Below are 17,392 nucleotides of genomic sequence, written 5' to 3' on the forward strand. Positions count from 1 at the left end.
GCTGTCTTTTGGATGGGACGTTAAACGAGTGTCCTGACTCTCTGAGGTCATTAAAGATCCCATGGCACTTATATTAAGAGTAGGGGTGTTAACCCCGGTGTCCTGGCTAAATTCCCAATCTGGCCCTCATACCATCACGGTCACCTAATAATCCCCAGTTTACAACTGGCTCATTCCTCTCCCCTGTAACTATTCCCCAGGTCGTTGCTGCAAATGGGAACGTGTTCTCAGTCAATTTACCTGGTAAAATAAAGGAGATGGAAGATGTTGTTTCTGTTTAGTGTATTTCTGTTTCCCATTTATTGGTAATTAAATACAAAAATCACATGTGTATATATATATATATATATAAATGTTTACACACGTAACACCTGTTCGTACACACCTGCGTTGTACAGGTGAAATCGTTGAAATGTTACAGATTGTGTGTGTGTGTGTGTGTGTGTGTGTGTGTGTGCGTGTTGCCACGGTAACGGCGTTCAACCTAGGCTTCAGGTAAAGCGCACGCAAGAAACTTCCCCCGGCACGAGAGAATGATCCAGAAAGGTCTCCAGACGGTGATAGTGAAACCAGCGATTTGGAGAGATACGTCATTGCGCAGGAGAACGAGGAAACATTTTGCCCTGTCATATTTAGCTACGGATTGAACTCGATTATCCAACAGCACATTGTGACGAATACTGCCTTTTTGGAGCGGAAAGAACTAGATAGCAAGATATGTAAGTGTGGGATGGAGGGTAGGATGAGAGAGCTAGCGTCCAAAGCAATGGCCACCCTTGCGAATGCAGGGTAGCGTGCTAACAATTTAGCCATAGCTAGCTTCAAGTTTTGTTACTCAGAGCTTAGCTATGTTAGCTAGCCAACGTTACTTGTCTGGAATGCTCCGACATGTATGTATAGCAACTCTGCAATAAAAGTACATTTTGTCCACGGGACATAAACGGCAACGCTATAGCTTTAGCTAACCGTAGCTAGCTAACGTTAGGCCTACATGCACATGGGGTTGCGATTAGTGGGGATGAATGGAGCGCTTGTCAGTTCACTCTAGTCGAATTGTCAGCTTTACACGCCAGGAAATGTCTCATTTGAGCCGTAATGAGATATTATCAGTAATACAAGGCTGGGCTTTAGTTCTCCACAACGGTTACATGAGTAGATAGTCCTTTATTCACGTGGGCTAGCTATTTCCTTGCAAATAGACTAGCCTAGCAAACGTTACTGGCTTGCAAGTTGGAGTGACATTCCATGTGACCTGTCTAGCTAGCTCATTAATTAATATATGGAAGGGTGTTGGATCTGGTTAGCCAAGAATAACAATTAGGAATTGCTAGCAAAACCACTGAAATAAGGGCAGAGACCAGTGACAATGAGCCACCTGATCAAGTATAACCTTGGATCAGGTTGAATGGGTGGAGGAGCTAGACTAGCTTGGCCACCTGATGATGAATGTACTCGATATATTGTATTGAATGTAACCAAACAATATGATCTATCTTCGTTAGCTAGTCAATGCTTAAATTAAACGTGCATGCTTTTTCTGTTTCTCCTGATGCAACAGACCCGGAGAGACTGCTTTCTAAACAGCAAATTATTCAGTTTTGCATCCAAAATGAAAGTATTTTATCCCTTCATTGTTTTCCATCCGAATTTCCTAATGATGTGTTTGCAATTTCCCAAATCTTTATGTTTGGATTTTATGAACAGAACCTAGAAGACATTGGCTGTTGCTTTGTATTGGACTAATAAGTCTTCTCTCTCCTCTATTGTCCAATAGGCAGCCAGCAACAGCAAAGTGGTTTGACAGAAGGGACTCAGTGTTCATTGAGTTCCTGGTAGAAGACAGCAAAGATCTTAAAGTAAAGTTTGAAAAATCAAAACTTGATTTTTGGTAAGCTGCTTCACCATTACCCTGGACACACTGCAGTTTAATTGACACTGATGTTAGGATCAATTGTGAGCTGTCCATAAATTACGCCTATTGCACTTGCAGAAGCAGTTTCCCGGACACATATTTATTTTCCTTTTAGTCCAGGAATAAGATGACATTTATCGGCCCTTACTGTCTGAAGGAGCAAACCGTTCATCTACAGTGCCTTCAGAAAGGATTCACACACCTTGACATTGACTATCCCTTTGATCATGGTGAAGTTATTAATTACACTTTGATGGTGTATCAATACACCCAGTCACTACAAAGATACAGGCGTCCTGCCTATCTCAGTTGCTGGAGAGGAAGGAAACTGCCCTAACCCATGAAGCCAATGGTGACTTTAAAACAGTCAGACTTTAATGGCTGTGATAAGAGAGAACTGAGGAAGGATCAACAACATTGTAGTTACTCCACAATACTAACCTAATTGACTGAGGGCAAAGAAGGAAGCCTGTGCAGAATACACATTTTCCAAAACATACATTGTTTGCAACAAGGCACCAAAAGTAATACTGCAAAAATGTGGCAAATCAAATCACCTTTTGACCTGAATACAAAGTGTTATGTTTGGCGTAAATACAACACATTACTGAGTACCACACTCCATATTTTCAATCATAGTGGTGGCTGCAGCATGTTATGGGTATGCTTGTAATCGTTAAGGATTTGGGAGTTGTTCAGGATATAAATGAAACTGAATGAAGCTAAACACAAGCAAAATCCTAGTGAAAACCTGGTTCAGTCTGCTTTCTACCAGAGACTGGACAATAACCTAAATCACAAGGCTAAATATACACTGGAGTTGCTTACCAAGAAGGCAGTAAATGTTCCTGACTGAGTTAGTTTTGACTTAAATCTACTTGAAAATCTGGCAAGACCTGAAAATGGTTGTCTAGCAATGATCAACAACCAATTTCACAGAACTTATTTTTTTAAAGAATAATGGGAAAATGTTTCACAATCCAGGTGTGGAAAGCTCTTAGATATTTACCTAGAAAGACATGGCTGTAATCGCTACCAAAGCTACTTCTACAAAGTATTGACTCAGGGGTGTGAATACTTCTGTAAATGAGATTTCTGTATTTAATTATCAATACATTTGTTTTCACTTTGTCATTATGGGGTATTGTGTGTAGATGGATGAAAAAATAAAAAAGATATATTTAATCCATTTTTAATTCAGACTGTAACACAACAAAATGTGAAGTAAGTCAAGGGGTATGAATACTTTCTGAAGTCACTGTATTTTACTCTGTTCTGTCTTTTCAGTTGTGTTGGCGGGATTGAAAACCTCAAACACCAAAATGAATTGGACCTTTTCGATTCAATTGACCCCAATGTAAGTATATATATTTTTTCCATTTAGCTGCTGAATCACCAACTGCAATGACCTGGATGTTAAATAGGATGAAAAGATGATCCCTCATATAAAATGACTTGTAATATATTATGAGCATCTCTCTTCTTCTCCTTGTAGGAGTCCAAGCACAAACGTACAGACAGGTCTGTGTTGTGTTGTCTAAAGAAAGCAAAGGCGGGTATTGCATGGCCACGGTTAACGAAGGACAAGGCAAAGGTCAGAAATGTTTTGGTACAATATTCTACATTCCTTCTTCTGTTTTGTATTTCTGGGCTCTTCAGAAAGTGTCTCGGAGTAAGAGTGCTGATCTAGCATTACATCCCTCATGTTCATGTATCTTATTCATCAAAATGGTCAAACTGATCAGCACTCCTACTCTGAGACTAAGATCACATAAGAGGGATATTTTGTCTTACATGTTGGTTAAAATGTTGATTTGGGACGTCTGTTTTGTTTTCCACAGTTTCAATGGCTGGGTGTCGACTTCAACAACTGGAAAGACTGGGAAGATGATTCTGATGAGGATCTGTCCAGTTTCGACAAATTCTCAGAGGCAAGCAAAAGCAAGCATGTCATGTTACACAAAGTGTGTAATGTTTATAAATGTGTTCAATTATTGTATTTTTAATTGTTTATGTCCAAACAGTGATTGTTGTCTCTTATTTTCAGATGATGAACACGATGGGAGGAGAAGACGGTATGCCAGATCTGGGCATGGGTGGTATAGAAGGTCTAAAAGAGGTTTGTGTTTCTCTTTTTTGTTATCTCCAAATTAACTTTACAGCAAATATCAAAGGAATTGCAAACATGTAACGTTACTGTATATGATGATGTAAGGAAAAGGATATCTACTTGCTTTTATGTTTTGCAGTTTCGAGTAAATTTGACACTAATCGTCCATTTCTTTTATTTACAGCACGACAGTGATGATGAAAGTAAGTTTTGATAACATTTTAGCACACGACCAAAGAATGTAGCAAGCAGACATTCTTGAGCATTTTCACAGTACATTTAATTTTAAGTTTCTTGAAAATCCTCATACCATCCACACATGAGTGATGTTGTAGAATTGGTAGATTGACTTTTTACCTGAAGTCTTCTAACTTTTCAGAGATGCCAGACTTGGAGTAATGGGAGCATTAAAGGATGTTTTGTAACCGATGAAAACAAGGAAGTAAAGCCTCCAAAGGTCGGTTGAAGAGAAAAATTAGAGATGAGTTATTGGTAGCCGTATTTGAAAGGAGGAAACGTCACCAGTTTTCCAAACACATCACAGGAAACTCGCTGACGAAAGACTGTCTGTCGTAACATAACACCAGAGCATTCTTTAGCCACTGTCCTAGTGTGGTGCTGTTCTAATTCTGCATGGAAAATTCAGTTGTTTCCATGATGTGTTGTTGTGGGGTTTAGTTCTATCATCCTTTAACTTAACCAGGGGCCACGTTGTGGAACATTCAGATTGAAATACGTAATGTAGATCACACACGCCTCTGACATGTAGAGTTATGGAATCATGTCGGTTCTATTCATGCTATTTCTATCTGCAACGTTTGACAATGTTTGCCTGCTGAATGTGGCCCTGCTCTGATGGGATAATATCTTAGTTACACCCCACCTCTCCCTTTTTTATTTAATAATGTCTGTGAGGTTACGTATTACATTTAGACATATTTGTGAATTGTAAATTAGGGGGAAAAAATAGGTTTCAAAACAACCGTCTATTTTCAATAAAGTAGTTTCTTTTTTAAATTAAAAATGTCCCATTTTACTGTTCATACTGTTAATTTTGTTTCAGTTTTAATTTTTGTTATGTATCTATAGTTTTAACTCCAAGCAAATATTATCTCAGTGTACATTAATGTGCAAATATTACAGGTAATAGTTCATTCATTGATTTTAAATATTGAGGTATTTAAATGAATATGCATGTTAACCTTATTTTACAGTATAACTTAAGTTGTACGTTATAATGATACAACCTTTCCGTGCAATCGCATTTTGCGAGGATGTTTTTTCTTTAGTATATATCAATGTAAATAGCGAACATTTTCAAAGGATATACCGGTAGTTTATTTCTACGTTTTGGACATTTTGTATCAAACAAAAGCGTTGGAGCAGATGTCAAAAATATTATTTATTCTATTTTCAAAAGGGTGCAGAAACATAACAAAAACATAACTTGTCAATAAATTACCTAATTTAATTTGCAAGTGTTAAAGCAAATGCACTACTATGTTTCGGCAACTTTTCTTTTTTTTTTGCAGATCAGGTTAAATAAATTTCAGTTTGTTAAATGCAGTGGGAATTTTTGTTTCCGTATTTCTAATAAACTAAGTTGATGTTTGGAGGTTGTCCGGTTTAATACAGTGTCTCTTGCTACTTAAAGTGAGAATAACATGTCTCCAATAGAGGGTATGAACAAAGATAATTTGTTATTTCAGCATTGTCACTTACATGCTTATACATCCTCTGGCCACCAGGTAGTGCTGATGGCTACAAACCCAGATATAGGCTATTGAGAGAATCTATTCAGATTAGGAACCATCATATTAATATGTGCTGCCAGTCTAGGATACCTTACCTTTTGGACAGTCCCACTTGAAGTTTTCATTTTCCTCAATAAAATGATTTGCTGTTGGGTCAGTATAGGAGCATGCTAAATGTCACAACTGTGCCGTTCAGAGAGAATAATATGAGACTTTAGTAAACACTAACACACACTAATTGAGGTCTTAATGTTGGTAATATTTTCCTTATCGAAGATGTATGCACAAACCATTAATTCCAGGTCCATTTTTACTTACATAAATTCAATCCCTGTTCGAGTTAATAAATATCAAATTTATATTGCGGTTAGATTTTACAATTTGGTTAGAAATAATGTATATTCGGTTCAAGGGGATTGGAGCCAATTGAGTTTATATTATTGAATTTAGTACCCTAAATGAACGCTCTGTAATATTGTATGTCATTGAGACCAGTAGAGACAGTGCCCATCATTTACCAAAAGATATGTGTAAAATTGAGAGTTTTGTGAAAATAAAGATATAAAACACCTGTCATCTCCCTGGTAATAATGAACATCAAAACTGTTTTTTCCTACAGTTCAATCTAGAAAAAAACAGACCGACAGAAGAATCTGAATTTTAGGAAGTTTTTTTTTTTTACATATAAAATAATAAATCCAGGCTTCTCTGATTATGAAAGTATGTTTATAATATGTTCTTGATAGGATCCAAGCATATTGTTATACTGTATCACGTCTTTTCCCATACCTTTCATAACCAAATGGCCAAAGAGGAGACATTGTATAGATGTGAAATTATATTGTCTATCCATCCAGTTTCAACAATCATGGTCAATTAAAAAATAACATTTTACACTGTACATCACAAAGCTTTTCAATGGAATACAAACATAATTATTTTAATTTCAAAATGTTCAACATAAGTCATAAACTAAAATAAGGAAGGAAATCTATTCTATCTACCGCTGGAGGAATCAAGCGAAATGAAAGTGAATGTAAAAGGAGAATTGGCTTCATGTCTTGTTCAGTTTACTGCTCTATCAAGTAGTGAAAATGGAAGTGGTTTGTAATAACACTATGAGCTGGTTCAACACTGCAGTACCCCTCCATCGCATCACAAGAGTCCCTGCAGCATCACCTTTAGATCGGAACACAAAATGTCCGCCTTGTAAACAGCGGGAGGAGGTAGGGTGTGAAAGCAGGAAGGAGGAATGGAGGGAAGAGTAGGACTTAGGAGTCAAAAAAGGGGGGTTTGACCTCCAAGTTTAATGTCCCTCTGATGCAGATGTTATGAAGAGATCATACAGGTGCACATTTAGTTTACCTCACGTCTACACCTAGTAACACAAAGCTAAAGAATTAAATCACCTCAGTTTAGGTGATTATCTTCTCGATTCTTCTCTGTTTTTACCCCCCAGGTTTAAGAACCATAGCCTGGTTTCAGATCTGTTTGTGCTGTCTTGCTAACTTGGTGGCAACATAGCACAAACAGAACTAGGACCAGGTTATAAGACCCTGAGTTTGGAGGGCAAAACAGACTAGATATCAGAGAGGTGGATGGACTTACAAGTACACTGAAAATAACTCCCTGATCTTAAATCGATCCCGCTTCCCCTAGAGAGAAAAGAGAACCTCTCCCCGTAGAGAGAAGAGAAAACGCACCAGGTGTCTGCTTAACACCAGCAAGAAGCCACTGCATCATCATGCACTCATTTTGGTTTTCAGCCACATTTGGGTGATTTTTTTTCTTTAAAAGGTTATGTATAAGAAAGAACTACAATCAACTAAGAAAACGAGCTTGATCCACATAACAAAGCCAGTCAGGTTTTTTGTTGTTGTTGTTATTACATAAAATGACACGAAATGAAAGCCAATCCAGCTGTCACACGTCTGTACATAAATCCGCTCTAAGGGCACAAGCTTTAATGGAAAAAAAAGGCATTCCAGAAACGGAGTAAAACGTAACAGTCTGGTACAGACAATACTGGTACTGAACTGCATACAGTAAAAACCCTTTTATCTTGTTAGGCACTTAACATGGCTGTATCGAAGTCAAGGAGAGCCAACAGGTCAAAGAAGTGGAATTTTGTAGTAAAAAAAATGTATAATAATGTACAATTTGGTAGCTTTGCAGTAGGAGACTTGCGCCAGTAACCGAAAGGTTTCTGGATCGAATCCTTGAGCTGACAAGGTAAAAATCTGTCGTTCTGCCCTTGAGCAAGGCAGTTAATCCACTGTTCCCCGGGCGCCGATGACAATTAAGGCAACCCCCCGCACCTCTCTGACTCAAAGGGGTTGGGTTAAATGCGGAAGACACATTTCAGTTGAATGCATTCAGTTGTACAACTGACTAGGTATCCCCCTTTCATTTTCAAGATGTGTTTAAATAGAGATGGAGATTGAGTTAACAAAAGACCTGTTAAATTTTGTGTGTTGTGTGTTTATTCTGATATAAATCTGACTGTGTTTGTGCTCCCCTTGAAGAGACACAGACTCAGAACAATTTAACTTCAACGCAAAAATTGAAGGGCTTTGCGATAAAAGGGGAGCACTCTAAACATGTCTGTAAAACTACTAGTGAATCAGAACTTTACTGTAGCAAAATCAATGAAGGAGGAGGGGGGCAAAGGATGCTTCTTTCCCTTAGAATAGGCTACAGCATGATGAATAAAGACAACAAAGCATGATAACGAACAAAGGAATTGTGGTAATGAAAAAAGGCCAGAATAAAAATGGTTTGCTAAAACAGGCACACAACACGCACACACAACACACGCAAGACTTGAAAATGGAATTTGAGTCAAATAAAATCCTCATAAATTCTTTAAAGGTATAATATAACATACATGTCAGGTTCCCGAAGTTTCATGAAACAAAAACAAAAAAAACACAAGGGAGAGATTCAAACTGGATGAAAAAATTGAAAAAGCATGCAGAAGTCCACTGCTCTACTGTAGCTTCACTCCTAGCAGACTACAAACGAGCGAGAGAGAGAGAGAGATGCCCCTGTCCTGAGCAGTTATAGCCACCTGGTCAGCCAGGAGTGACCCATTCCCTACACCACAGGCCACCGCAGGGTGCTTTCTTCAGTGGCAACTAAGTCCTCTTCTTACCCTACGTCTTTATCCTGCAGTCCAAGGGGGAGGTATGGGTGAGGGTCAGTGGTGGAGTGTTGGAGGGTGGTTAGGGCTGTTTCTGGATCAGCAGAGTGAGAATGAGGATGGTGAGGAAGGTGGAATTGTTGTGAGGGTGAGGAGGGTTTGTGTCTATGGTCCATATGTACTATGTGTGTGGGTGAGTTAAATGGGAAGGGTGGGAAGGGGGGGAAGAGGTATGTGTGTGCATGTGTGTTGGGTGGGGTTGAGGGTTCGGAGGGGGTTTGGGTACAGAATAGAGGGATAGGGGGTTCAAAAAGCCAACCTTCTTCCACCAGGCTTATAGGGCCTGAGTCTTGAGCTCGATGGCCTCTCCTCGGGTGTCCTGCTGGCTCTCAGCCTCTGGGGGCCTGGTGCCCTTCAGTATGGCCATCCTCTCAGAGAGACCGCGCATGCGGGGAAACAGCATGAAATCATAGATAATAGCTCCCATAGCACCACCAATCATCGGACCCACCCAGTACACCTGGCACAGGACCAGACCAGACCGGAGAGGGAGACAGAGACACAAAGAGAGAGATAGAAAGGGGAATGTGTTGGTGAGTTCATCTAGCTATTTCACAGTTCTAAACTCCAAACAACATATTGTATGTTGTTGTAAATTGCTATAAACTGTTGTAAAATCTTTAAATTGTTGTACGTTGTGGCTTTGTAAGGTGTGAACAAAGTGTCTTACCCAGTGGTTGACAAAGTTTCTGACCAGGACAGCGGGGGCGAAGGACCTGGCAGGGTTCATTCCAGTACCAGTGTAGTACATCTATGTCAAAGAGAATAGACCGGGGTTATATTTTGGTAACAGTATGTAGAGTGCAGTGGTGAAAAACCTACCTACATCATACAATAGTACTTTTTAATGCCCTCATATTGGTCTATCTAGAGTCCTGACCAACCCCATCAAAACAATGGATTACACACCCCTTCTCTTTTGTAGTCACAGAGATGGGGATTCCCATGTTTAATCAGGCATTCCTGCTTCTGACATCATCTACTCATATACATTATTGGAATTGACCTATCCCTAAATATCCCACTTTGACTGATGTTCTATGTTGTTCAGGGCCAGGTTTCCCAAAAGCATCGTATTGTAGCACTAAAATCATGTTTCGTCCACTCAATTTCAATGGAATTAAGATGATCTTAGTGCTACACCGCATTTGGGAAACCTAGCCCCGATCATATCATAATGAGTCATAATGGTCTCTTACCACCCCACTCCAAGCCTATGTCTCTTAGTTTAGTTTATTGCTCTTTCAGCATTATTACAAGTTAAAAAACAGTTGTCAAAAAAGTTAAGTAAATACAATATTTTTAAAGTGCTAAAAATCTCGAAGCTTCAACCAACCCAACCCTGTGTCTAAGCCCATTTTCACCCAATACAATTCCCTGTATTCTATGGTCTATAAACATATATTTTATGTCTTACCCCCAGCAGGTGTCCTATGAGGACAGAGAAGCCGATGGCTAGGGCGGCAGAGCCCAGGCGTCCATTACGCCTCTCATCTGTCACAGCGAAGATGCAGACAACGAGCTGCAGAGTGAGGAACACCTCCATGGTGGTGGCCATGCCCAGGCTGATACCTGGCTGCAGCTGGAGAAGGGGGGCGAGATAGAACAGACAGTTGAATGAATGATTACTGTTCACTTTTTGAAGTTATTTCTACTCCATTGGCCGGTATGAAAAACTCTAACAGTCAGTCAATCAATCAATAGGTTAAATCTTGAAGGCATAAAAATAGCTCACTAAAAAAGTATAATTGGCAAATCTTACATTGCGCATGCATTCTAAAGTGGAGTGGTGTTTTTGTACACATTTAATTACAGATATTTTATGACTATTAACTATTCATAACATCTAACGTTGTTCAAATATATATATTTACGGTACCAGTCAAAAGTTTGGACTCACCTACTCTATCCAGGGTTTTTCTTTATTTTTTACTATTTTCTACATTGTAGAATAATAGTGAAGACATCAAAACTATGAAGTAACACATATGGAATCATGTAGTAACCATCATTTGCCTTGATGACAAGTGCTCAGCATATGTGGGAACTCCTTCAAGACTGTTGGAAAAGCATTCCCCATGAGAGAATGTCAAGAGTGTGCAAAGCTGTCATCAAGGCTACTTAGAAGAATCTCAAATATAAAACATATTTGGATTCGTTTAACACTATTTTGGTTACTACATGATTCCATATCTGTTATTTCATAGTTTTGATGTCTTCACTATTATTCTACAATGTAGAAAAGAGTAAAAATAAAGAAGTCGTGGTTACACACACAGATGTTCTTTATCACCTGTCAAGTTAATTTCATTTATTCATGGCAGATGACAATGCAACTCTGAAATGTGTGATTGTCTCCACAGACTTTCCTATCAGGGTTGTGATCAATTCCATTTAAATTCAGCTGAATTGACTGAATTGAAATGGAATTGACCCCAACCCTGGTTCATTCCTGCATCACCTGTCATTGGTCAGGTAGTCTTACCGTGTTGAGTGCCAGGTTTCCCCTCATGTTGTTGGGGGTGACCCCATAGAGCACGGCGGCCCCGGCCAGCGCCCCCAGACACTGGGCCACAATGTAGAAAAAGGCGCGGAACAGGGACATCTGGGAGCCAATCAGGTAGGCGAAGGTGACGGCCGGGTTGATGTGTCCCCCGCTGATGTGACCGATGGACTGGATGAGGGTGGCAGCGGCCAGGCCGAAGCAAAAGGCCACATGGAGAACGTTGTGGGGCCCGGTGGTCCAGCGCAAAGCCGCCCCCAGACCAAAGAACACAAAGAACATGGTGCCATAGAACTCGGCAAACACTGCCCGCCAGAACGACATGGACCGGAATTCCCACATTGTGGCCAAAAAGTCAAGAGGCTACCCCAAAGCAATGGAGGGATGAAAAGAGGAGCGAAAACAGGAGAAAATGTGTATTCTCCTTTTGAGTCACCAAGCTCTGTTTACCGTATCAATAATGACTATCTCAGTGATGCCTTCAAGGTAGTATAAACAAAAAACAAGACAGCAAACTTAAAAGCATAAAGTGCCTCTCTAAACCTAAAGATGCTTCCGCACTTAAACAACAGTTCCACATGCAACTCTCTAGGAGTCACTAACTTTACTGACTTCCAATGACCTACAACGTCGCTTTCTGTCTAGTCTAGTCATAGAGACCTGTGTCCTGTCTGTGTGGAGCGGAGCGTTGGTCTCTATATGCCAACACTGCTGGTGGTTAGTAGAGGAACATTGATAGACAAAGGTTGAGCATGTCCTGCAGACATTTAGCCTCACTGTCAGAGCAGGGGGAGCCCACGGGACTATTTATAACGGCCCCAGGGCCACGGACCCCAGGGGAGGGGGCTGGGAGGGGCCACCACACAATATAACAAATCAAAACAAAAATACTTAACCCTTCTAACACCCTGACCTCTCTCTGCCCAGTGCCCATGCCAGGGTTCATCATCCTAACCCTTAACCCTAACTATAAGCTTCATATTGCCCAGGGGCCATGTAGAGAAGGACACAGCTGAAAGGTTTAAGGGGGATATTTTTAGAAAAGATACATTCAAATACATTAGGTTTTTATAGACATATTACTTTTGATCATGTGTCAACTCAGGAAATTCATATTGAACAGGAATCATTATTTTCAGTGGGATTCATAACTGATGATGTTGTTAATGTTAGATGTTGGTTGAGGACAGGAAGGCCAGATAAATGGTTTATTGACCTTCTGCTACAACCAGTAGTGGATTGCTTCAGACAAATATAAGACCTGGGCTAAACATATGGGTCTGGTTAGCCTTTCCAGAGGCCCATTTGGCCCATCTCATCTCTCCAGTGGGGTAAAAAAAAAAGGTCTGGTCTTCCTTTCTCAACATTCTTCAAGTGCTGACAGATGCCAGAGAACAATCCCAGTATTCATAACACCATAGAGCAAGTGAGGCCCCATAACGGAAACCAGCCTGAACTCACTACTGCTGCCAATAGAAATACTGAAATCATGTGTTGTTATGCATGCAACCCCTATGGACACAGAGAGGAGCAGTACTCTTATCTCATTATGACGTGAAAGATGGGCCGAGTTACTGTCTGTTATGACAATATCAATGTAACTCTGACAATATTCTTTGATTACTGAGGATTTATAATGTGTTGCTTTACGTCAATGCAAATCAGTGATATAAACTATACTCATATTAAAAAAACAGATTTGCCTCTACAATGTTGTTCTCAACTGTCAGCCTTTTCCAAAGTAGATCTCTAACACTGGCTTGATCTAGTGACAGGACTTCAACCTGTAATCATGTGTCATGTTCTGTTTAACCCCCTCAATTGGCAGCCTGCCGAGTAGCACACTGCACCCAGAGGAATCCCTCACTATCAATCGGCCTTTCTCAATACTCTTTTGATTGTGTCCTTTTGTCCCACATACTCAACTATTCTCATTCTCACACATCCACTCTATTAAACGCTTCAATTAAAACTCCTAGTGAATGATCATTACATTCATTGCAATACATGCATTACTTTATTCTCCATATGTAGTGCTCTCCATAGTATTCAGGATGTGTGCAGTGCAATGCAAGTTGGTTCTACGCAGCCCCAGAATTGATTAGGCAGACTTTTACATTGTATATGGTGACTGAGAGGAGATGCTCGGGCTCAGGACAGATAAAGCTGCAGATAAACCCGTGTTTGGAGGGGGGGGGGCAGCAGAAGGTTTGGCATTGAGCTTCTGCACTGGAGCATCCAGCATCACGCTGACCAGGCTAGGCCGCCAGAGAGGGCGGATGGAAATGAGCCGTGAAAGCATAGTGCTGTGGTCAGGGGCTTTTCCCCTCCCGTCCTTTCATACGCTGGAGAAACAAAACGCTGGCAGTAACAGATTCTGTCGCTTTCCACGATCTGTTTTTGTCTTGCTGCGCCTGCTGTCAAATGTATAAGAGCTTCCCTTAACCATGGTGGAGCAATAGCTGGTCATTTAGCCTACTCTTTCCATCCCATCCCTATATGCACTATGTAGCCTACCCCTTACAGGAGTGCTTATAGTACAGCCCCATGGAACTAAGAATACATTGATTTTGGGGTGAGCCATGTATGATATAAATGACCATGTGTATTCAAAGGGAAAGGGATGTTTTTTATTTTTATGGTAAGATCAGTGTAACTCTAAGCTATTCTCTCATGCCAGTCAGCTGCACACTTAAATGTCATTTCCATGTCACCTCTGGAGAAATTGAGGAAATTCAGTTGAGCACGTTGGATGCTATCACAATATTTTCGTGAGTTGGCAAACAACTGAAGTAAACGAAGAACACTCAATTCTGTATTATCTCCAAGTCTGAGACGGTCACATTTGTTAAAACCAAGCAGAGAGAGTCATTAGATCATTTGTTTTGGTACTGTCCATATGTGGCTTGTTTTTGGTGGCAGGAATGGCTGAAGAATTGCAACATTTACCTGGAGATAACTCTGCAGATAGCACTGCTGGGTGGTTTGAAAAGTCATAGTCAAATCAATAATATAGTAATACGTTTAGCTAAAATGTTCATCTTTAGTTTATAATCTGTAGAAACAATGAGAACAGAAAGGTTCAAAACCTTAGTGAAACATCACAGCACAGTTGAAAAATATCTGGCAAATAGAAATCAAAACTGGACGGTGTTCAGAGATAGATGGGAGGAGCTGAGTGGAGCTGAAGGGTGGGACTAAAAACAACAAGTTAACTCATGTAAAATATACTGTGTCCGGAAAATGTATTTAGGTTCAGAACTTTATTGAAACAGCACAGTTAAAAATATATGTCAAATAGAAGATAGATGGGAGGGGTTGAGGGGAGCTGAAGGATGGGATTGAAAACAAACAAAAGTTAACTATTGTAAAAATACATTGTGCCCGTATAATGTGCATAAGTGTTGTTGTCCATTCGTTTACTCCAATTAGGGGAGGGGTGGTAGGGTTAGGGGAAATGAAAAGAAAAATGATTTAAAATCTAATATATATATTTAGCCAAAAATATATGGGGGATTGGAAATGATGCAGATAATTACATTGATTACAATCTATCCTCAATATTAAAAGCTGTTTTCTGCCTGGCCTGTAGATATTGGTAAGGCAAAGACAAACCAGGCTCAGAATGAACTTGTTGGGTGGTGGGTTGCTGTATCTCTTTTGTGGTCTATGCATTCTGCCTCCCTCCCGGCCAGTTCTGCATTGGTAAGCATTCTATTGTGGGTGTAAGCCTGTTTTTACAGAGGACGGGGTTAAAACCTGCAAGAGTGGGGAATTTATCTTCTATCACCTCTCTGCTTCAGACTGCTGACACCAACACAACTAACCAATCCACAGCCCCTCTCTCTACCATCCAACCCATAGCTCGCTACCATCTATCTCTTACTCTCCAACATCAGCTCCAACACTATGTGGTAGAAACGCACGCTACAGCACACAGAAGCCAGGACAATCTCCTACTCTCCCCAATACCAGTCCTGGGCTGCCTCACAGGCACTACATTGTGGTAGAAATACTTATTACAACTCTCACTACAGCACAGACAGACACCTGGAGAACTGAGTAGAACATACATGGCCGTAGACTAGTAATATAAGAATATAATGCACTGTGTACAAAACACTAAGGACACCTGCTCTTTCCGTGACATAGACTGACCAGGTTAAAGATGGGAGGGGTTGAATGGAGCTGAAGGGTGGGACTAACCAATGTAAAACATACGGGGTCTTTAAAATGTATATAGGTTCAGAAATTTGGTGAAATAGCAGTTACAAATAGAAATAGAGGAAGGACTAAAAACAAACAAAATATCTATTGTAAAATAGATTGTGTCTGTAAAATGTGTATACAACTGAGAAGCCTAAGTGTTATTGTTTATTAGTTTACTCCAATTAGGAGAAGGGTGGTAGGGTTTGCGGGGAATATAAAGGTATATTAAAAAAAAAAGTATGTATATCTATATACAGTTGAAGTCGGAAGTTTACATACACCTTAGCCAAATACATTTAAACTCAGTTTTGGACAATTCCTGACATGTAATTCTAGTAGAAATTCCCTGTCTTAGGTCAGTTAGGATCACCACAAGAATGTGAAATGTCAGAATAATACTAGAGATAATTATTTATATCAGCTTTTATTTCTTTCATCACATTCCCAGTGGATCAGAAATTTACATACACTCAATTAGTATTTGGTAGAATTGCATTTAAATTGTTTAACTTGGGTCAAACATTTCAGGTAGCCTTCAACAAGCTTCCCACAATAAGTTGGGTGAATGTTGTACCATTCCTCCTGACAGAGCTGGTGCAACTGAGTCAGGTTTATAGGCCTCCTAGCTCACACACGCTTTTTCAGTTCTATCCACAAATTTTCTATGGGATTGAGGTCCGGGCTTTGTGATGGCCACTCCAATACCTAAACTTTCTTGTCCTTAAGCCATTTGCCACAACTTTGGAAGTATGCTTGGGGTCACTGTCCATTTGGAAGACCCATTTGCGACCAAACTTTAACTTCCTGACTGATTTCTTGAGATGTTGCTTCAATATATCCACATATTTTTACTTCCTCATGATGCCATCTATTTTGTGAAGTGCACCAGTCCCTCCTGCAGCAAGTCACCTCCACAACATGATGCTCCCACCCCTCTGCTTCACGGTTGGGATGGTGTTCTTCAGCTTGCAAGCATCCCCATTTTTCCTCCAAACATAACGATGGTCATTATGGCCAAACAGTTCTATTTTTGTTTCATCAGACCAGAGGACATTTCTCCAAAAGGTACGATCTTTGTCCCCATGTGCAGTTGCAAACCGTAGTCTGGCTTTTTTATGGCGGTTTTGGAGCAGTAGCTTCTTCCATGCTGAGCGGCCTTTCAGGTTATGTCGATATAGGACTCGTTTTACTGTGGATATAGATACTTTTGTACCTGTTCCCTCCAGCATCTTCACAAGGTCCTTTGCTGTTGTTCTGGGATTGAGCTTGAAGGTAGGCCTTGAAATACATCCACAGGTACACCTCCAATTGACTCAAATGATGTCAATTAGCCTATCAGAACCTTCTAAAGCATGACATAATTTTCTGGAATTTTCCATGCTGTTTGAAGGCACAGTCAACTTAGTGTATGTAAACTTCTGGCCCACTGGAATTGTGATTCAGTGAATTATAAGTGAAATAATCTGTCTGTAAACAATTGTTGGAAAAATTAAGTTAGATGTCCTAAACTATAGTTTGTTAACAAGAAATTTGTGGAGTGGTTGAAAAACTAGTTTTAATGACTCCAACATAAGTGTATGTAAACTTCTGACATCAACTGTAGGTATGTGTATGTATATATATATTTACCCCCAAAAAGACATGGGGGATTGGAAATGAAGCAGACAATTACATTGATGGAAGCAACAATCTTTCCACAATA

General features: G+C 40.1%; 2 protein-coding genes and 1 long non-coding RNA gene across 4 annotated transcripts in view; 1 reads left to right on the forward strand and 2 right to left on the reverse strand.

Moving 5' to 3' along the window:
* Positions 1–17,392, reverse strand: part of LOC135562986 (uncharacterized) — a 119,482-nt gene that overhangs the window by 25,739 nt on the left and 76,351 nt on the right. The window lies entirely within an intron of this gene.
* LOC115102668 (prostaglandin E synthase 3-like) lies at positions 523–5,634 on the forward strand. Of its 2 annotated transcripts, none has more exons than XM_029622843.2 (8): positions 523–719; positions 1,775–1,888; positions 3,200–3,269; positions 3,408–3,506; positions 3,754–3,843; positions 3,960–4,031; positions 4,207–4,225; positions 4,402–5,634. In XM_029622843.2, coding segments are annotated over exons 1-8 (486 nt in total). In that variant the 5' UTR covers positions 523–717; the 3' UTR covers positions 4,422–5,634. The 2 variants fall into 2 exon arrangements, with proteins under 2 accessions (XP_029478703.1, XP_064861599.1); XM_065005527.1 differs by lacking the exon at positions 523–719 and adding an exon at positions 766–1,615 and having other exon boundaries at positions 1,779–1,888.
* On the reverse strand, positions 6,431–12,279 carry LOC115102667 (lens fiber major intrinsic protein-like). Its single transcript, XM_029622842.2, has 4 exons — positions 11,464–12,279; positions 10,396–10,560; positions 9,649–9,729; positions 6,431–9,438 (listed from the first exon to the last, which is right to left on the reverse strand). Exons 1-4 carry the CDS (start codon positions 11,821–11,823, stop codon positions 9,253–9,255), a joined length of 792 nt encoding a protein of 263 aa, XP_029478702.1. The 5' UTR covers positions 11,824–12,279; the 3' UTR covers positions 6,431–9,252.

The sequence above is a fragment of the Oncorhynchus nerka genome, linkage group LG20 (assembly GCF_034236695.1).
Source record: "Oncorhynchus nerka isolate Pitt River linkage group LG20, Oner_Uvic_2.0, whole genome shotgun sequence".
Lineage (NCBI taxonomy): Eukaryota > Metazoa > Chordata > Actinopteri > Salmoniformes > Salmonidae > Oncorhynchus > Oncorhynchus nerka.